Source organism: Salvelinus alpinus, chromosome 7 (genome assembly GCF_045679555.1).
Source record: "Salvelinus alpinus chromosome 7, SLU_Salpinus.1, whole genome shotgun sequence".
NCBI classification, from domain to species: domain Eukaryota; kingdom Metazoa; phylum Chordata; class Actinopteri; order Salmoniformes; family Salmonidae; genus Salvelinus; species Salvelinus alpinus.
In genome coordinates, this window is record NC_092092.1 from 58,464,557 (window position 1) to 58,486,614 (window position 22,058).

Below are 22,058 nucleotides of genomic sequence, written 5' to 3' on the forward strand. Positions count from 1 at the left end.
AGCTGGTTGAGAGAATGCCAAGAGTTTGCACAGCTGTCATCAAGGCAAAGTGTGGCTATTTGAAGAATCTGAAATATAACATACTTTTATTTGTTTAACACTTTTTGGGTTATTACATGATTCCATATGTGTTATTTCATAGTTTTGATGTCTTCACTATTATTATACAATGTAGAAAATAGTCAAAATAAAGAAAAACCCTTGAAGGTGTTCTAAAACGTTTTAAATAATTTTGCTCGTGCAGAATTGGGCAGATCATGATTGATCGTACATCCCAACACAGTAGGTGGCGTCATACACTTACACGATTGTTTGGGAACCTCCATTATATCATAGAAGAAGGAGTTAACGGGGCCTAGGACCCAGGAGCTGTGAGGGCCCTACCCTACAAACACGTCCATAGACAAAAAAATAGGAGCTGTTCAGACACCTGGTTTGCTTTCTTGATCACTAGCGGAGCTAACGAAAACATTCAAATTTGCAATGGGACACTACAGTGGATGGATTGTTTCGGTGTTGATAAGGATTCAACATTTGACATCGCGTTGGGCGTAAATGGGGGGCACTGAGTACAACATTTGCAGGCGGACATCAGCGGCATGCATCTCTTTGGCAAAGAAAGTTTCGAGCGCAATGCAAATCTTTGACATTGACTGGTGTTTACACGTACAACCACCCGGTCTTGACTTGGAAGGCTACCGGAGAGATACGATGCTGTTTTAATTTTATAGTGGCCACGGTGTCGAAACTGTCTGTAAACGGAATGAAAATAAGCACAAGAGAGCGCGTCATGCTGAACTGTAACGAGTTATTGTTGTTGTGTGTTGAAATTTGACGAAAGCACAGGACCTACCGAAGCAAACATTTCACGAGGAAACAATTGTAGACGTTGTTTAACAAACTTGATATGTGCATGAATGACAACTTACCTGCTTTGTTTGAAGAAATTGATACATTGTCTGAATAAGGATACAATGTGACACTGCAATCTATAGCCTACTTTCCTGCCTAAAACTGAGCCATCCATCCGCCCTACAGTTCTCAATTGTCTGACGTTGTTTTGTTCAGTGAGAGAGCCATGGAAGAAGAGGGCGACCAAGTCGAAAATATCTCTGACGTCGAGCAATCCCACCATGAATCCGCCTCTGAAAACGGAGTCATGTTGGTTGTCAACCACAGTAACATTCAGCCCCCATTCAGCGTGGTGTTAGCCACATTGTTGTATTGTGCTGAGTTCGTCTGCGCAGCGGTGCTTTGCAACGTTTACCACAAGAGCGATGACGACATCTGGATGGGGTCAACCATCACCTTCATGTTGGTGCCCGCTGTATTGACTCAGTTGGCGCTGACATTCATTCATAGAGACTTAGGAAGAGACCGCCCCTTTGTTCTCTTCTTGCATCTACTACTCCTGGGCCCACTCATTAGGTAGGTATAGTACCACAAGTAATCACAGTGCTGAGTAGCTTCGGACCGCAACTAGGATGACTTGAAGCATAGTGCTCAGTTGTACTGTAATGTGAGTTGTCTACTGCCGCCCAGGCTTTCGTGGTACAGGCAGTAGAGCGCTCACCTCTGCACAGCAGAATCTTGCCCCCAATCAGCTGTCCGTTTACATTGGTGGGATCATTCCAATCTGGTGGTCTCGGGCAGGGTGTTGGGGAAGCGTACCTGTTGTCAGGTGGGACTGTGCGGGAAGATGCTTCTCGAAGGAGAGAGGGTAATGTGTAAAATGGCTTATATATGAGCGTTTTACTGCCTGACATAGTGTAGAACACTATACCCCCGCCTTACAAAAAATATTTCAGTTTTGACACTGTAGTAAAAGTGCAGTAACTGCAGTTGACTGTGGTGTTTTGGATGCAGTAATTAAACAATAACTGCAGTGTACTGCAAAATTACTGCAGTAAAAAAATACTTAATTTGGATGCAGTTTTTGCAACATACTGCACTCTGACAGCATATCTTTTTTTGTAAGTGCCATATAATTGGTTCATATAGTTGAGCCCTCACGAAACTACTTTATATCCCGCTACAGTACTGCAGGCATACTAAGAAACGCTCTACAATGTTTACTCAGTTATCCTATAAATTAGGCAGTGTGTTTTCCTGCCTCTTCAAACCTGTTTGACCAGATGTGAAGTGGGTCAGTGTTCAGATGGACCCTCTCATTTACACCTTTGTCAGACATGTGAGTCATGTAGTCTACTGTAGATACAGCTGCTTCTTTGTGTCAACCCACTTCTAATTGGGTTTGAACTGTCACTGCCAAGTGACAAGTTATAAGGAGTGGGACCCCATTTGAGGTCAATACCATTAGTATACAGAAATGTATGGGCATGTCTTAGTTTTGATCAGACACTTTTTATTTAATTTGTTTCACATATCTAATTGGCTGAAATTAGAGAACCTTCTCTCATTTTGCTTTGGTGTGAAATGCCCACACTTTGAAGGCTTCCATTGCTGCTCAAACACTGAAAGTCCCCTCACTTAATTCTTTAAATACAAATCACTCTTAACTAGACCTGTTGAACAAACCGTGAGCCATTTGTCACTTGCAAAATAAAGTTAAAGGGGAGTCTTTGGTAGCTGTTTAGAAACTGGGCATGTCTTGAGTGACACTGTTGGTGAACTTTGGTTTGTCAACTGTACCTTGGATTTAACTCTTGAATTTTAATAATATTTGATCCATTGTAGTAGAGCTGGACGATATGGGCAAAAATCCATATAATTGTGAATTGATGTGTTAATGATAAGTATATAACATTAATGTGCAAAGATTGTATTTATCTTTTAAATTACTAGTAGTTTGATGGTTGTAGCCATAAATTGTCACATTAACAATCACCCATATTAGCAATCTTATTTAATCTCAAACGTCATGTTTCTCTACTTATCGCAATAAACAATATCAGCAAAATGTCTGTGATAAGTGGTCGGTGTTGATAATTGTCGGTTTATCGTCCCAGCTCTACACTGTAGGCCTTGTAGATAGCTGAGGGTGTGGCCCTTTTAACACCGCAAGAAGTAGGCCTTTGGCATGTTGGCTTTAGCTCTGCGTGGCTTACCATTCCATATGGTGTACAATGGATAACATTACAGATAACAAAAGACCCAGAAAAGCAGAATAGCAGTGTTTCCTATAATCCATTATTGTCGATCTGCATTGAATATTTTCCACAACAAAGAACTGCCTTGAATCTGTGAGGTGAATGTGATCCATTTAGTCAAGTGTGACTATCAGCCATGTGTGGAAGAAACCACTGTTTCAAGTATTCAAATTTCTAGTGGAGCCTCTGACTGGGATGTGGAAGCAGTGACCTGTGTCATATCCCTCCAGATTCTTCTAGAGTAGCAGATTTACTGCATGAAAACACACTGTCAATGTTTTTAAAATTGTTAAATGTTTTAAAGATTTTCTATATCCTAAGATTAGAATACATCCCAGAATACCTTACTTTTACAGCGCATATCTCGTCAATTCAAAGGTCATTTTTGGCATGATCTCTTTGGCTGCACCCTTTATGGCCCCCATACTCAACTGGTGGACCGGACCCAGAATGGGGTCAATAAGGACCGCGGGTCCCGAGAGAAAAAAAAAAGAAAGAAAATATGACAAGGAAGATAATGTAATTTATTTTACTTGGTTGTGCTTCGACCCATGGTATCATATAAACACACATAAGACATGGAAGAATGCATTGAGTTGCAGGAAATTAGCTTTAAAACTGCAACATTTTCTCCCAGCTAAAGGGGTGTGAACAGTTTGAGGTTACAAGGTTTGTTGCTATGTCGATAAATTACATTATCCGTCCGGACCTTTAATACTTAGGAAATTTGTGACCGGACCTCCTCAAATAGTACTTGAGCACCCCTGCTTTATGACAAATCAAGTGACTGACTAGCAGGCATTTGCCAAGCTAGCACATGACATGACATTGGCACACTGTTAACAGCCCTGCTCCCCCACTCCCTCACTGTAGCAGTGCTAACCAGTGAGAAGCAGCCCTTCAGTTTCCAGTAGAACCAGATCAAGGTTTCGTTTCAGGGTTGTTGTGCTACAGCTACACAGTTCTATAATTATACTCTGGAGGTTGCCTTGTCTGGAGATGTGGTTCCCTTGGGCAGGAAGCTTCATATCATTAACTTCCTGCCTCAAACCCTATTTTATTTCTTAGTGGATGGTTAACTGTGTCAAACAGAGAGGCACTAGATCAGGGGTCTCCAACCTTTTGTGGTATGAGAGCTACTTTAAAAAAATGATCTTGCGAGCTACACTTTTTTTTAATATAGTTTTCAAATAGGCACATTCTTCTGCTTGCGGTGTCTGATAGCCTACTTGGGATATTTGTTTGTCAGTTTGCGGTAGAACATGTGAAAATTGCATATACTTCAGAATTGTTTGGCGAGCTACTCCTAGGTGGGCTGCGAGGTACTGGTAACTCGCCATCGACCTGTTGGAGACCCCTGCACTAGAGAAACAGCTGTGCATTAGTTACAGTTACTCCCACTATCCCCTCTGAGCTTTGCGCTGATCTTGGGGCGGCAGGTAGCCTAGCGGTTAGAGTGTTGGGTCAGTAACCGAAAGGTCGCTAGTTTGAATACCTGAGCCGACAAGGTGAAAATAATCTCTGTGCCCTTGAGCAAGGCACTTAACCCTAATTTTCTCCAGGGGCGGGGTAGTACTATGGCTGACCCTGTAAAACAGCACATTTCACTGCACCTCTCCAGTGTATGTGACAATAACACTTTTTTTTCTTTTTTTATCAGCTGTGCACTTCCTGTGGAGTTTGGTGGATGATAAAATCACAGATCATTATCGGTGTTGACGCATTTCGATATAGCAGGTTTCTTAGCAACTCCGACCAAGGGTTGAAATGCTGCTGGCTGCACGGCTTGCTTTGCCTTGTAATAGGCAAGGACTCTACCTCCCAGGGTAGTGTTTTTCTTGTTACTCGCATATCTGTAAATTTAACACAAAGTACAGTTTCACTATATGAATGTGTCTTGCAATCTATATCTTAGATAATCTGTTGACAAGATGTTGTGAAACATGGCCAACTGGGAATCTCTGTGGTGTCAGGTTGGTTCCCTGCTTGAGTGGACCTTGTCACAGCTTGTCTCTGAGGGAATATATTCCTCCCCTGAGGCAGAAGTAGCTACATACTTAGCTGATAGCAATCTCCCTTTCCCAGCATGCAGCACTGAAACCATGTTTACAGACAATGAAGAAAGGTTGGCATCTGTATATCCTTAGCCCCAATGCATCTTGTGGGTGTTATGCCAAATCATGGTTGTTAACCAGAACGAGGTGAGAATCTCTGCTGTCTCTCAAGGAGCATGCTGAGAGGATTTCCTGATGATGAAACTACCCTTGTGGCTTTTTTTGATGAAAGACAACTGCAACGGTTGCTTGAACTGCAGCCCATGCCTTAAAGTGGCAATCAGCAGTTGGAACAATAACAAGCAATCTCACCGCCACTGTTTTGCTAAAAAGCTGAGGAATGAGGCTGAAGAAATGTAACCACTCAAATTCATAGACAGAGCTATGGATGCCAGGACTTGACCATCCATGATATAAAATTATAAAGCTATACAGTGTTTATTTACATTGGAGTTAAACAAGCTTATATTTGGGGTTCTGATGGGGTATGACAGTTGAACTAAGCTCATGAGGCATTTGTAAGTTATATTCTTCAAGAATCACTGGGTAGGCTACATATCATTCATTTTTATGTCCAAAAATGGATGAAGCTACTACAGATTTAAGTTAGTTCTATATTGCATGTGTGTTTTACTTTGTACTCTTTACAAGTACTGGTAGCCTAAGCAGAGAGCACAGTGATTTTTATGGCCAGGGAGTAATTACCCGGCAGTAGGCACTTTTTGCTTCACCTGATGGTACCATTTAGATGCTGCTGTGGACATCAGGCATATTGATTCTGTCAACCAACCTTTTCCCCAGCTGTGCTTTTTCCTCAAAGTGAAATACATTGGTTCTTAGTCATTCAGAACCTGAATTTCTGGCTGGACTGACAGCACGCATTCTTAGCTGCATTATGATGCCAAGCTTCCCTGGAAATCAATGAGAAAATCATAGTCTTGTGACCGCTACCACCTCCCATCTGTAGACCAGTCATAAAACTCTCAGACAGTTTTTTGCATAGGCTACCAGTAATACCACTGGAGAGATGAGGGGTGGCTTGTGCCCCTCCCTAAATGGCTGACGGCTGAATGTGGTGTCCTGTAGCAGCCCACAGCTGAGCTAGCAGGAAGAGAATCCTAGTAGCTAGCCTGTCTGTGTTCTCTCCCCTAAGCCCATGTCCAAAGTAGATGTTTTGGTCTGAAAGACAAGACAAACACTGTGATTTACTTGGTTGAGTGTGAATACCTTAGACCAGGGTTCCCCAACTGGTGGCCCGTAGGCCAAATTTGGTTAGCGGGTGGTTTTATTTGGCCTCCCTAGTTTTCTGAACAAAAAATAGAAAATATTGTGTGGAATTTTCATTGTTGTAAAAAACAACAACCAGGAAATCAGCTCCAAGTGATTTTAATTTAAGAAATCTCTTACGAAGTATTCCCATGCATAATAGAGACACGACGTGATCGTATGCAAAGTTTGAAATTATGATGTTTTAGTCTAACATATCTGTTTGGGCTTCTTACAATCAGTTTGCAGTCTACAAATCATTAGTAATTATGTTCTGGCCCCACCGACTATCCACTCAAGAAAAAAACGGCCCGCGGCTGAATCTAGTTGCTGATCCCTGGCTTAGAAGTTATGTATTGCCTTGTAAACAGCTATCCACTGCACTGGTACTACTCAACATAAGCAGATTAAAGGAGTGCTAAACAACATGTTGGTGCTATCTGTGTGCGGTGTCAACGTCTTTCTGTCATTTACCTCTGTGAAGGGAACACACTTCTTAGGTTTCAGTACTGAATACACTGAGTGTACAAACCATTAGGAACACCTTCCTAATATTGAGTTGCAACTCATCCTTTTGCCCTCAGAACAGCCTCTATTTGTTGGGGCATGGACTACAAGGCGCCGAAGGCGTTCCACAGGAATGCTGGCCCATGTGGACTCCAAGGCTTCCCATAGTTGTGTGAAGTCGGCTGGATGTCTGGACCTACTACCACCATACCCTGTTCAAAGGCACTTTAAATATTTTGTCTTGCCCATTCACCCTCTGAATGGCACACATTTGACATACATAATCTGTCTCAATTGTCTCAAGGCTTAAAAATCTTTCTTTAACCGGTCTCCTCCCCTTCATCTACACTGATAGAAGTGGATCTAAAAAGTGACATCAATAAGGGATCATAGCTTTCTCCTGGATTCACCTGGTCAGTCTGTCATGGAAAGAGCAGGTGTTCCTAATGTTTTGTACATGCAGTGTCAAAGGCTGTCAGTTTATTTTTTGCCCTCTGGTGGAGCCATATAGCAATATTGCATTTTTTAAATATGAAGCTAAATGTAATATTTATTGATGAAAATATTGAATGATAATGCAAATCACGTGATTGTTTCTTTACTTTCAATCTTAGTTTTTTTTGTCAGCCTGTACTGCCCTCTGGTGGCTGTGGTATTACTCCATGCTCTCCTTTCCTCCTCAGGTGTTTCGAGGCTCTGGTGGTTTACTTCAAAGCGGGTAAAGAGGAGGAGCCCTATGTGACCATCTCCAGGAAGATCAAGCTGAAGAAGGACCAGGCCACGCCCATGGAGTGGGAGATCGGCCACTCGGAGCGCAAGCTGGCCACCCATCGGAACGCCTTCAAACGTACCGCCGTCATCCAGGCCTTCCTGGGATCCACCCCCCAGCTCACCCTGCAGCTGTACGCCAACATCCAGGAGAAGTACTTCCTCCCTATCAGACGTAAGAGTCCTCTTGATGGCATTCATGGTGAATGCTGTTGTTTTGGAGGGTCTAACGAGTGCTTTGTCTCTGTGTTCATTCCAGTGACTTTGATGGTCATCTGCCTCTTCTCCATCACCTACGGGGCCCTGGTGTGCAGCGTGTTGGCCATCAACATCCGCTACGACGACTACAAGGTGCGGCTGCGCCCAGCCGCCTACCTCTGCATGATCCTGTGGCGGGGCCTGGAGATCGCCACGCGCGTCACCTCCCTGGTGTTGTTCAGCTCCGCGCTCACCTATTGGGTGATCCTCGTGGGCCTGGGCAACCTGCTATTCTTCTTCCTGCAGCCCTGGGCCGAGTTTTGGGCTCGACGCGCCTCGCTGCCCGACAACGTGGAGAAGAACTTCAGCAAGCTGGGCACTACGGTGGTGCTGTCGCTGGTCACCTTCCTGTACGCCTGCATCAACGTCTTCTGCTGGTCGGCCGTGCAGCTAGACCTGGGCCACCGCGACCTCATCGAGATGAAGCAGCACTGGGGCCGCCTGGCCGCATACTACGGCGGACGCTTCCTGGAGAACAGCGCGCTCATCGCCCTCTGGTACTTCTACAAGTCAGACTTCTACTCGTACGTGTGCGCCCCGCTGCTGGTGGCCCAGCTGCTCATCTGCTACAGCCTGGCCGTGCTCTTCATGCTACTCTTCTACCAGTTCTGCCACCCGTGTCGGCGCCTCTTCAGGCACAATGTGCACGACTGCCTGGCCTGCGTCTGCTGCTGTCGGAGGGGTGTGGGGAGAGCGGGGGAGGGGCATCCCCACTCCTATTCCACCACTGCCACCATGGTGCTGGTACCGCTGGAGCCGCCAGACCTGCAACCCCCTGACCTCACCAGCCAGCTGGGGGAGCACGAGACGGCAATCGTTGAAGACACGGAGGCGGCTTGAGAAGGCCCCACATGGTGATTTGATGATATGGGGCCACTGCTTGGTGCAGCTACTGAACTAATGGCTATGTACACTCAGGACTGTTATACTGTGAGTGGTGCAGATTAGGAGATGGACAGAGCAGCTCATTCTGTACTGCGGTGCACAGAGGACAAGTTGGTCTCAAGTGGTTAGCTAAGCGCATTTCAAATTGGTGCCATGATTTTATCAATGCTTCTCGTTTTAGAATAACACGGGCACGCAGAGTCTTGGACTTTAAAAGATAAGCCATGATATAGACAATGTTACATCACTGTTGTTAAATGGGTTACTGACGAGTGCACCGTTTGTACTGAACATCTACTGTACAGGTAGAGAGACAGTGGGTCAAGGGAGTCCAAAGAATGTACTCTGTTAAGATATGCCGGTGTGATGCACAAAGGCAGCCTTGAGAGAGCAGCACAGGGTCAGATACAGTGGGGCCAGGTGTGTGGGAAGCATGCCAAGTGTCTCCGGCCCTAGAGGACTGACTTGCCCTTTAAACTGGGACTTCCCCTGCTTACGTTCTCGGGGGTTTACTTAATGAACAAACTCCAGATGTTGCATTAGGGCCCTTTTTCATCTGCACGCCCATATGTAAGATGGGGGGAAATAAAAGGTTAGATGAAATCCGAGCTACCTTCCTCATACCCCACTCCACCCACTGTAATGAATGGTTTGTATTATACTGAACAAAAATGTAAACGCAATGGGTTTACTGAGTTACAGTTCATATAAGGAAATCAGTCAATTTAACTAAATGAATTAGACTCTAATCTATGGATTTTACATGACTGGGCAGGGGCACAGCCATGGGTGGTCCTGGGAGGGCATAGGCCCACCCATTGGGAGCCAGTCCCAGCCAATCAGAATTTGTTTTTCTTCACAAAAGGGCTTTATTACAGACCAGATATACTCCTCAGTTTCGTCACTTGTCCTGGTGGCTGGTCTCAGATGATCCAGCAGGTGAAGAAGCCGAATGTGGAGGTCCTGGGCTGACGTGGTTCCACATGGTCTGTGGTTGTGAGGCCGGTTGGACGTACTGCCAAATTCTCTAAAATGACATTGGAGGTGGCTTATGGTAGAGAAATTAACATAAAATTCTCTGGCAACAGCTTTGGTAGACATTCCCGCAGTTAGCATGCCAATTGCACACTCCCTCAACTTGAGACATCTGTGGCATTGCGTTGTGACAACTGCACATTTTAGAGGCCGTTTGTCTCCAGCACAAGGTGCACCTGTGTTATGATCATGCTGTTTAATCAGCTTCTTGATATGCCACACCTGTCAGGTGGATGGATTATCTTGGCAAAGGAGAAATGCTCACTAACAGGGATGTAAACAAATCTGTGCACTTATTTTATGAGAAATATGGAACATTTCTGGGATCTTTTATTTCAGCTCATGAAACATGGGACCAATGCTTTACATGTTGCGTTTATATTTTTTTTCAGTGTAGTATCTGGCTGCTCAGTTTGCGCTTCTTTTTTTCCCTTTGCAAACACAGTGGTTAAAAGGCAAATTGAGTCTCAAGACAGTGATCATTTTGAAGTGGGTTAAAGAGCCAATAGATCTTATGTAATCACACTGTCCTTGTAAATATATTGTAATTTAAATGCAATTCAGAACATATCTTTTTACTTTCAATGATGACTTAATATAAAGAACTTGATGCCTTATTGGTACCTTATGTCTAGCATTGAAGTGCATTTAATCCCTGCTTTTGTTTTGTATGGTCTATTTCAATAGTATGTTTAAGTGCATTATCTTTTGCATTGTTACTTGAATGTAAATTTGTTGAATAAAAAATGCTGTTATATATATCATATTTTGTCGTTAATTATTATAATAGTAGCCTATGGTATAGCTTTCCAAAAAAACGTATAGATAGGAAGGTAAACCTGAAAGGAAAGGGGGACACCTAGTCAGTTGTACAATTTTCTTTCTCCTGATGGTAACTAAGCAAAACTCCTGAACCAAGTTGTAGCAGGGACCTTAAGGGTTGCACTATTGCCTGGGGCAAGTGAACTGAGCTGTTGGACAAGTTGAGCCTGCTCTAAAGTTGCCCAGTTGAGAGAGATATATTTTTGTTTTGTTGGTGAAAAACTAGAAGGAATTCCAGTAGACCTAGCCTGGAACTTATCTTTCTGGTTCATCCCATTGTTTAAGAGAAAGACAGACAATTTATGGCAGATGGGCTATTAAACCTGAAAACAACTGCAAATCAATCATACTGTATTTATAGCCTAAGCCAATTGATCTGTGTTAAGATCAAATGTGAATGTGATAAAATGTGGTTTATATTCAAACTTCGGTTGGCTAGGATACCTAGGCCTTTTAAATCCAAAATTATTGACGAATAAATCAAATCAACAAATAGTAATGACAGGCTAGACTGTATATAGGCCTACACAGGGATGCAACTTAAGGGTTTTGGGCGCAGGTCATTCCCATTCCTGGGCCTACATGATGCAAGCACAACCCTGTTAGTTGACTAATCACAGTTGCCTGTGTAATGGAAAGTCCCCTGTTAGTCTAGTTTTAAAATATAATTCATATGAAAAAGTGCACGGTTTATGCAGTTTTACAGGGTTTACATCCTCCCTACAGGGCAAGGTGTTTTTCCAGGACTTTAAAACTATATGACCTGATTGTAAAACTCTGTTTTCATCATAGCCCATATTAAACCGTTTCGCAACTGATTTATCACTTTGGCTGCGTTTACACAGGCAGCCCAGTGTACAGTATCTCGGCCGGAGCAATAGGATTAAATGGCTCGCGCTCTGTTCACCCTGACCAAAAGTTACTATTCCAGTGTAACAGGTAAAAAAACGTATTAAAAAATCCCCTGCCTAATGGGACAACCACAGCAGGCTCAACTTGCCCGGCTGACATAAATTGTCCGTCTTTCACTTAAACAATAGGGATGAACCAGACCTGGCTGGGCCCACGAGACTGCGGTACGCCACTGTTTTCGAAAGTATTATAGAATATATGAAGATAGTGCCTTAACCACTGCATTGTTACTTTACTTTAAAATGATGTAATATAAATCATATTTTGTCTTTAAAAAATGTACTAGTACCCTTGATATTGCTTTCCAAAAAACATATAGAGCCATGGGAAAGTTAACGTGAGGCCTATAGATGCAGACAGAGATGGATATAGTTGGGCGGTCTGGCTCTTTCTCAATTGTTCAAAAAACCGCCCTCATCTTGGAGCCCAAGAGCCAGCTACATTCAGTCAAAAAAATACAATTCTTCCTCATTCCACAGACGTGAGGAATGGCATGCTGATATTTCGCTTTCAACAAACACAAAGGATTACTTTACTCCTTGAGTAATGCAATTTTATGGACTGTACTTTTCCTCATGTCATAACTTGGACTAGTGACTGACGTTAAATAGGCGGGGTGTGAACATACGCTGTATAAAAACAACAGGTAACGATGTAAAGACCAGTAGCGTCACTGGTGGATGGCGAAAGTCCTTCAAAATGGGCAACTGGATCATTAACCATGGACTGTCATCCTTCATACTGGTAAGAACATGACTATTACCTTAATCATCTTCGACAGTGTAGTCTATAGTTATTGTATAAGGTAGAAGAATGAGATACATTTATTTGGGCTGTTATCTGGACTGCCAGACAAAGCCCATCTGAATGATGACCCAGATGCGCAATATCTCTCCAAATGCGCAAAATATATAATATAACTAGGGTTAGCCTTACTGAAACCCTAAAATATATGTTATTTTTAAGAGTAAAAAATACAATTAAATAACATACAATAGTCACGATCCTGCTGTTTGGGTAATGACCTCCTCCTGGCTGGATTTACAGGTGGTCTGGATGGCCATCAACATATTCCTGTTCCTTTGGTTCTATTTCTTCTACGACTTGGGGGATCAGTTTTTCTACACACGCCACATTTTAGGGGTGAGTCTTACCATACTATTTAGGCCTTAGGTAGTATAAACATAGTACGTGCTCAATGATCCATGCATTTGACTTAAATAGGACAAATATGCAATTTTCCGATGTCCGTTGAGTTTTTTAATTCTATATAATTGCAGTTTTAATTGAGTTCTACCTGTAGCTTACACCATTCCTAATGATAGGACAGATGTCAAAGAGAGTATGTATAGGATAACACATTACACAAGTTGACATGGGTGTCTTTGGGCTTTCAGTCTGCATTGGCCTGGGCCAGAGCCCCTGCAGCCGTCCTCAACTTCAACTGCCTGCTGATTCTGCTGCCCGTGTGTCGTAACCTGCTGTCTCTCATTCGCGGCTCCTTCATGGTAAGACTTTCTAGTGCCAAGGGCTGGGCCAAGGGTGGGGACATTCATTGTGCAAGTGTCTAATTTGTCATTAGAGAATATTGTGGCTGTAATTCCCTGTGTTCTGTAAATGACTGTGTAGTCATATTGTCTGATGCCACCTATAATGGAACAGACTTATATAGTTGAATTGTTTTTCTAATAGATGATAAAGGTTCATGGCCTTTAATTGACTTTGATTGTAATCTTCATTATGATTTTTCTTGAACGTTCTTGTGATGCTGTTTTAGTGCTGTGGGCGAACTATGAGGAAACAGTTGGACAAAAATATCAGTTTCCACAAGCTGGTGGCCTACATGATTGGGCTGATGACAGGTATGGAACACTTGCTTGCTGGTCAGATAACCAGCTGAAAACCCCTAACCTGAAGCCTTTTGCAGAGATACATACTCTACTCAATTTTAGTCAACAGTACTTATGAAGCATGCAAGATTTATGTGACATTTTTACCAGTTTTATTTAGTCACCACAAAATATAACACTTTCTCATTGTGGTGAAGGCATATGCGATAATAAATCTATCTTTGTCTTTTTCACCCCTTGACTTATGCTAGATAAAGGGATACTGAAGCTAAATATTGACTTAGGGTGTATTGTATTATATGGGAAAGTCCTGACCTCGGAGAGACTAGAGCTCTCACAAAGTCTGTCTCAAGAAGGACAAAGGAAACAGCCCAGCCTTTAGAAAACATACAGTCCCGTGAAAAAGTATTTGCCCCCTCTCTGATTCTCTACTTTTGCATATTTTTTATACTGAATGTTAGCAGATCTTCAACCAAAACCTAGTATTAAATAAAGGGAACTTGAGTTTACATATAACAAAAAATATATACTTATTTTATTTATTTAATTAACAAAGTTATGCAACACTCAATGCCTCTACGTGAAAAGTAATTGCCACTTTACACTCAATAATTGGTTGTGCCACCTTTAGCTGTAATGACTCCAACCAAATACTTCCTGTAGTTGTTGATCAGTCTCTCATATCGCTGTGGAGGAATTTTATCCCACTCTTGCATGCAGAACTGCTTTAACTCAGTGACATTTGTCGGTTTTCAAGCAAGTCCTGCCACAACATCTCAATTGGGATAAGTTCTGGACTTTGACTAGGCCATTCCAAAACATATATTTTGTTGTTGCTTTTTAACCTTTTTCTTGTAGACTTGATTGTGTATTTTGAATCATTGTCTTGCTGCATGACCCAGTTGCCCTTTAGCTTCAGCTCACAGACGGATGGCCTGACATTCTCCTGTAGAATTATCTGATACAGAGCAGAATTCATGGATCCTTCTATTAAGGCAAGTCGTCCAGATCCTGAGGTAGGGGTCCCATTATGCCTGGCGAAAACCAAACACTGCATTCCACCAACGGTCAAGTATGGTGGTGGTAGTGTGATGGTTTGGGGATGCTTTTCTGTCTCAGGACCTGGATGTGTGTAAGGGGTCAATTGGGTGTTACATAACTTTGTTTATGAAATAAATGAAATAAGTAAGTAATTGTTGTGTTATCGGTTCCCTCAGGTTCCCTTTATCTAATACCAGGTTTTGGTTGAAGATCTGATAACATTTAGTATCACAAATATATAAAAGTAGAGAAAATTAGAAAGGGGGAAAATACTTTTTCACAGCACTGTGTGTGACACTTTCAATAGAACATGTGAACATTATTCCTCCAGTATCTTTAGATGTACTACTCAAGATAAACTACATGACCAAAAGTATGTGGACACTGCTCATCGAACATCTCATTACACAATCATGGGCATTAATATGGAGTTGGTCCCCCCTTTGCTGCTATAACATTCTCCACTCTTCTGGGAAGGCTTTCCACTAGATGTTGGAACATTGCTGCGGAGACCAACTAATTAACCTTCATTGACCTAAATGGATGTCAAATTTGGGTGTGTATTATCCTGTTGAACAAATATGATGAATCTCTATTCTCTGTCCTAATTGAAATGTTGCTGTTTCTTTTCCTCGTTTTGGTGCAGCTGTTCACACCATTGCCCATTTGCTGAATGTGGAGTGGTACTATAATAGCAGGCTTGGGGAGTATGATGACCTCAGCACGGCCCTGTCCAGCCTGGATGACTCAGGAAACACCACCTTCCTGAACCCAATCCGTTCTACAACCACTGTACGGCTTACAATTTTTTTTTTGATTTGATTTCTATTTTACCAGGTTGGTCTCATTGAGATTAAACATTTCCTTTGCAAGAGACCTGGTCAAAAAAGCAGTATATAAAGTTTCAAACAATTAAAACACAAAGTACTACAGTTTAAAATATCAGTTTACACATTGTTATGGGAGGATTGGTTCAGCTAGAGGTCAAAACATTGACAGCCCCCTAAATAGCTTTCCACCATAGATTTTACCCTAGCAGCTATTGGCCATTGGAATATATATACTGTATATATATATATATATATATGTACACACACACAGTTGAAGTTAGAGGTTTACATACACCTTAGCAAAATACATTTAAACTCAGTTTTTCACAATTCCTGACATTTAATCCTAGTAAAAATTCCCTGTCAGGTCAGTTAGGATCACCACTTGTGAAATGTCAGAATAATAGTAGAGAGAATGATTTATTTCAGCTTTTATTTCAGTCATCACATTCCCAGTGGGTCAGAAGTTTACATACCCTCAATTAGTATTTGGTAGCATTGCCTTTAAATTGTTTAACTTGGGTCAAATGTTTCGGGTAGCCTTCCACAAGCTTCCCACAATAAGTTGGGTGAATTTTGACCCATTCCTCCTGACAGAGCTGGTGTAACCGAGTCAGGTTTGTAGGCCTCCTTGCTCGCACATGCCTTTTCAGTTCTGCCCACAAATTTTCTATAGGATTGAGGTCAGGGCTTTGTGATGGCCACTCTAATACCTTGACTTTGTTGTCCTTAAGCCATTTTGCCACAACTTTGGAAGTATGCTTGGGGTCGTTGTCCACTTGGAAGACCCATTTGCGACCAAGCTTTAACTTCCTGACTGATGTCTTGAGATGTTGCTTCAATATATCCACATAATTTTCCTCCCTCATGATGCCATCTATTTTGTGAAGTGCACCAGTCCCTCCTGCAGCAAAGCACCCCCCACAACATGATGCTGCCACCAGCCGTGCATCATGGTTGGGATGGTGTTCTTCAGCTTGTAAGCATCTCCATTTTTCCTCCAAACATAACGATGGTCATTATGGCCAAATTATTATGGCTATTTTTGTTTCATCAGACCAGAGGACATTTCTCCAAAAAGTACGATCTTTGTCCCCATGTGCAGTTGCAAACTGTAGTCTGGCTTTTTTATGGCGTTTTGGAGCAGTGGCTTCTTCCTTGCGGAGTGTCCTTTCAGGTTATGTCGATATAGGACTCGTTTTACTGTGGATATAGATACTTTTTTACCTGTTTCCTCCAGCATCTTCACAAGGTCCTTTGCTGTTGTTCTGAAATTGATTTGCACTTTTCGCACCATAGTACGTTCATCTCTAGGAGACAGAACGCGTCTCCTTCCTGAATGGTATGACGGCTACGTGGTCCCATGGTATTTATACTTGAGTACTATTGTTTGTACAGATGAACGTGGTACCTTCAGGCGTTTGAAAATTTCTCCCAAGGATGAACCAGACTTGTGGAGGTCTACCATTTTTTTCTGAGGTCTTGGCTGATTTCTTTTGATTTTCCCATGATGTCAAGCAAAGAGGCACTGAGTTTGAAGGTAGGCCTTGAAATACATCCACAGGTACACCTCCGATTGACTCAAATGATGTCAATTAGCCTATCAGAAGCTTCTAAAGCCATGACATAATTTTCTGGAATTTTCCAAGCTGTTTAAAGGCACAGTCAACTTAGTGTATGTAAACTTCTGACCGACTGGAATTGTGATACAGTGAAATAATCTGTCTGTAAACAATTGTTAGAAAAATTACTTGTGTCATGCACAAAGTAGATATCCTAACCGACTTGCCAAAACAATGTTATTATAACTAAGGCACAGAGGTTTTACTAGTCAGGTCTGTTCATCAGAAAAAAACACCTGGCACAGAGTAATTTTAGATGTCTTATATAGGCATAGAGGTAATGTAACTGACTTGAGTGTATTCTGATTGGCTCCTTCTGTCTCAGACGCCGACCCTCCTGGTGTTCACCACCGTCGCGGGGATCACAGGCGTAATCATCACGCTGTCACTCATCCTCATGATCACCTCATCCATGGAGGTCATCAGGCGCAGCTACTTCGAGGTCTTCTGGTTCACACACCACCTTTTCATCGTCTTCTTCGCTGGGCTGGTCATCCATGGAGCCGGGTAAGGCTCTCTCAGTCCCAGCTCACATTAATTTAATGTAGAAATATTTGTTTTAGATCAAGAGTAAATGGCCTTGTCCTTTGTCTACAGACGCATCGTGCGAAGTCAGACCACCACCAATCCACCACATAATGCCACCTTCTGTAAAGATCGAATAGATGACTGGGGGAAGATTCAGGAGTGTCCCGTTCCCCAGTTTGCAGGGGGGTTCCCACAGGTAAGAGATTCCTCAATGACACCTACAACCCAAAATAACTTCTGTGAATACCAGGCCTCATGGTAAGAGAATTGTCTCAGAAACTGTATATCCTGTGTTCCCTTGTCCCTACAGACCTGGATGTGGGTGATCGGTCCCATGATCCTCTATGTGTGCGAGCGCTTGCTGCGCTTCATCCGCTACATGCAGACCGTCAAATACAGAAAGGTGTGCACTGCAGTAACAAGTACATTTTCTTTGTAATTGACAATAATTGTGTTTTCCATTCCATTAACAGATAATCAACATCTGTCTCTACAACTCTCCTCTCTTAGATAGTTATTCGACCATCCAAAGTGTTGGAGCTGCAGCTGGTGAAGAACGGTTTCAAGATGGATGTGGGTCAGTATGTCTTTCTCAACTGCCCAGCCATCTCCCAGCTGGAGTGGCACCCCTTCACCATGACATCGGCCCCCGAGGAGGACTTCTTCAGTGTGCACATCCGCTCCGTGGGCGACTGGACCCAGAAACTAATCAGCATTGTGGAGCAGCTTCCTGAGGGGGCTGAGGGACCCAAGTAATTTACTCCTCTTTATAGAAAAGCAGACAATGGCTTATTCTGTAGCAGCAAGATCCTCAGCTCAGTGGATAAGGATAAGGCGCATCAATGCAGCATTTCTGTGATAAAGTTACATGCACAGATTTTAAATTGGAAACCATTCCTGAATGCATAGGAATTAGGCTTAGCTGGTCAATTCTTTCTGCCCTCCCTTCCTGTTTGCCATTGCTCGACCTTTGACCTGTCCCTCAGAATGGGTGTAGACGGACCGTTTGGTACGGCCAGTGAGGATGTGTTTGACTACGAGGTTGCCATGCTGGTTGGCGCTGGCATTGGAGTCACCCCCTTCGCCTCCATCCTCAAGTCCATCTGGTACAAATTCAAAGACTCCAACCCAAAGCTACGCACCAGAAAGGTAGGGAACACATTGATACTCTATGGCTTTCCATTGAAGTGACTAACCAGACAGCTTTAATGCTGCTAACCAGTCTAGCACGTTTACAAAGTGGAAAGATTCCATGATGCACCTGAATGTTGTCTGACACAAAGCATTTTTTGTTTCTTAAGCAAAGGGTCACGTAAACCTTGGATTATTTCTATGTGAACATGCTCATTTTTCATGGACTATTGCCAGCATGGCATGTCATGCCTTTGTTTGAAATCACATTCTCATGTTTACTTCCTGGTTGCAGATCTACTTCTATTGGTTGTGCAGAGAGACGCATGCCTTTGAGTGGTTTGCAGATCTGCTGCAGCTGCTGGAGAGGGAGATGGAGGAAAGAGGCATGGGAAGCTTCCTCACCTACAAACTCTACCTCACTGGATGGGATCAGAGCCATGTACGTGAGGCAGCATACATACACCCACCAACAATCTGTATTACCATATTCCACTGTGAGACATGCAGTAGTTGTGGTAGCGTCTGTTCACTATCTTTCTTCCCCATAGGCAAACCATGTGATGGTTCATGCGGATGCGGACACAGATGTGGTCACTGGTCTGAAGCAGAAAACCAACTACGGCAGGCCCAACTGGGATAAGGAGTTTGAACAAGTGCGCAAAGAGAATCCAACGTAAGTTTGTTTACAACACATTTTGACATGACAGTATTCCCCTTATAAATCCATTTTGGACATTGCAGTTGGTAGTTAATAGCAGTGGTATTACTTCTAAAACATATAGCTTGGTGTGTACCCTACATTGACTAAATGACTATATATTTTGGTCTCTTATCAATGTCCACAGGTCAGTGGTGGGCACATTCTTATGTGGCCCTGCAGTCTTGGCTACTGTCTTGTCAAAGAAATGTGTCAAATACACGGATGTCGATCCCCGAAAGACCAAATTCTACTTCAACAAGGAGAACTTCTGAGCAAAACAATGAGCAAAACAATCTGCTCCACTTGAAGGAAAAGCTGTATCTTTGGTCTTCCAAAATGTTGGCAACAGAGATGTTTTTAGACCATTCATCTGAACACAATGAACGATGACCAATCCTGGTACGTTGTCTAATATTTCTTTCACATAGGATTCACAGTATTTTTTTTATTTCTTTATTTAATTAGGCAAGTCAGTTAAGAACATATTCTTATTTACAATGCCGGTCTACCCCGGCCAAACCCGGACGACGCTGGACCAATTGTGCGCCGCCCTATGGGACTCCCAATCACGGTCGGTTGTGATTCAGCCTGTAATCGAACCAGGGTCTGTAGTGACACCTCTAGCACTGAGATGCAGTGCCTTAGACCGCTGCGCCACTTGGGAGCCCACCACAGTATGTTGCCTGTAAAAACAATTGGACAATGTTTATATGATCCCCTTTCAAACAGCCCCATCTTTACCACGTTTCTTGTCGGCATTCATATTTTATTATAGGAATTACTTAGGCAGCAACTGAGCAAGACACATTCAACTTTGACCTTGTTGTTGCGACCGTTGTCATGATAACCTGGTGCAGCAAGCAGCATTGAGCTCGCCAGTTTGTAGTGTAAGCATCCCCTTGGCATTTCCACGCCCAGTGGCTATCAGTGGGAGAAGATGGAATGAGATGGATTTTGTCTGAAATTCTCTCGCATTTTCACATCGATGAAACATTTGATCTCAATACAGTTTTATGTTCCAAAAAGATAATCTGTTACGAACTGAGTGGACTAAGTTTTGTAGATTTTACCCTTTGCCAAAGTTGTAAAAAATGGTGTTGTTTAGAAGGAGCGCAAAGGTGAATTGAGTTATTGCACACACGCACTTCACAGAGTAGGCGTTCCCTAACGGAAATATGCAAATGTTTGTTAGAATGCACCAATAGGATCTCACTAGCTCGTGCTTGGCTCTGCCCACCTCCTTCCTTGTTCTGCCCACTATGACTCATTTGTTCCCATTGGAAATGACAGGCTGTGGTCCATCTTGGGTTAGTTTAAAAAATCTTTGTTAAACTTCTGGTTCATTCAGTCATTCCTATGGGGAAAATTAATGGAGAAAGAATAGGGCTTTGGGATAAATGCCAGAAATTAGGTTTGAGGTTAACACAGGCTTAGAAGATCTTATACATTTTGTTCTATGATATATTATCAGTCAGTTAACATGACCTTTATGCATCTTGCAGCCTTAATGTGCTTTGTTGTAATTTTTATTACATAAATGCTTCAAAATTCACAAAAACGTATGTTTGCTGATGAAAGTTATCTCATAGAACAAAACGTATACGATCTCATAAGCCTGTGTTTACCACAGACTTTTCAGCATTTATCCCCCCCAAAAACATTTCCCCATAGGTGTTGGCCAACGAGCCATGGTGGACTCAGCCTCTGTTAGTGCCTACAAAAGACACCACTACTATTGCGCTCTATTGATCATTTTTACATTTCTCCGATAGGACAAACTGCAATGCACTGCTTTCATTTGTTCACATTCACAAACAGCAGGGGTGGAAAAAGTACCCAATTGTCATACTTGAGTAAAAGTAAGATATATTAATAGAAAATGACTTAAGTAAAAGTCAAAACTTGAGTAAAAGTTTCAAAGTATTTGGTTTTAAATATACTTAAGTATCAAAAGTAAATGTAATTGTGAAAATATACTTAAGCATCAAAAAGTATACATTTCAAATTCCTTATATTAAGCAAACCAGACGGCATTGTTTTGTTTTTTAAATTTACGGATAGCTACGGCCACGTTCCAATACTCGGACATCATTTACAAACGAAGCATGTGTTTAGTGAGTCCGCCAGATCACAGGCAGTAGGATGACCAGGGATGTTCTCTTGATAAGTGTGTGAATTAGACCATTTTCCTGTCCTGCTCAGCATTCAAAATGTAACACGTACTTTTGGGTGTCAGGGAAAATGTATGGAGTAAAAAGTACATAATTGTCATTAGGATTGTAGTGAAGTAAAAGTACTCAAAAATATAAATAGTAAAGTAAAGATACCCTAAAAAACAACTTAAATAAAAATACTTGAAAGTACTACTTAAGTACTTTACACCACTGACAAACAGTAAGTTAGAAACTCGCCATACTTGTAAATAATTACCTTGTAATGTGTTAAATTTTCCTGTTATGGTTAATAAAAAGTTGGCTACAGTTGAACTCAAAACGTCAGATATGTTCTAGTAATTATTTGAACTGGCTAGCCAGAACTTTACTAGAAAAACCCCTTTCATTTCCCTACAGGCTTTGGTCAACAAGCCATGGTGGAGTTGATACCTTTCAGAAAAGTCTGCAAAAAGTTGGGGGCATAAATCTTGGACTGAAAGCTGGCTGCCTCAGTGACTATATGGGTGTGTTACATAACTTGAATACCTTTTTAGATTCTACCTCTTCTACAGAAAACCAACAA

At 42.3% G+C, this 22,058-nt stretch overlaps 2 protein-coding genes across 2 annotated transcripts; both read left to right on the plus strand.

Annotated features, from left to right (window-relative positions):
• Positions 1–474: 474 nt before the first annotated feature.
• On the plus strand, positions 475–10,647 carry LOC139581320 (endoplasmic reticulum membrane adapter protein XK-like). Its single transcript, XM_071410936.1, has 3 exons — positions 475–1,428; positions 7,621–7,880; positions 7,965–10,647. Exons 1-3 carry the CDS (start codon positions 1,079–1,081, stop codon positions 8,801–8,803), a joined length of 1,449 nt encoding a protein of 482 aa, XP_071267037.1. The 5' UTR covers positions 475–1,078; the 3' UTR covers positions 8,804–10,647.
• A 1,556-nt stretch (positions 10,648–12,203) lies between these two features.
• LOC139581323 (cytochrome b-245 heavy chain-like) lies at positions 12,204–21,820 on the plus strand. The gene is made up of 13 exons (XM_071410940.1): positions 12,204–12,361; positions 12,665–12,760; positions 13,015–13,125; positions 13,395–13,479; positions 15,155–15,300; positions 17,286–17,467; positions 17,558–17,684; positions 17,799–17,891; positions 17,999–18,240; positions 18,475–18,637; positions 18,915–19,061; positions 19,171–19,295; positions 19,468–21,820. The coding sequence occupies exons 1-13, from the start codon at positions 12,317–12,319 to the stop codon at positions 19,592–19,594; spliced, it is 1,689 nt and encodes a 562-aa protein (XP_071267041.1). The 5' UTR covers positions 12,204–12,316; the 3' UTR covers positions 19,595–21,820.
• The last annotated feature ends 238 nt before the right edge of the window (positions 21,821–22,058 follow it).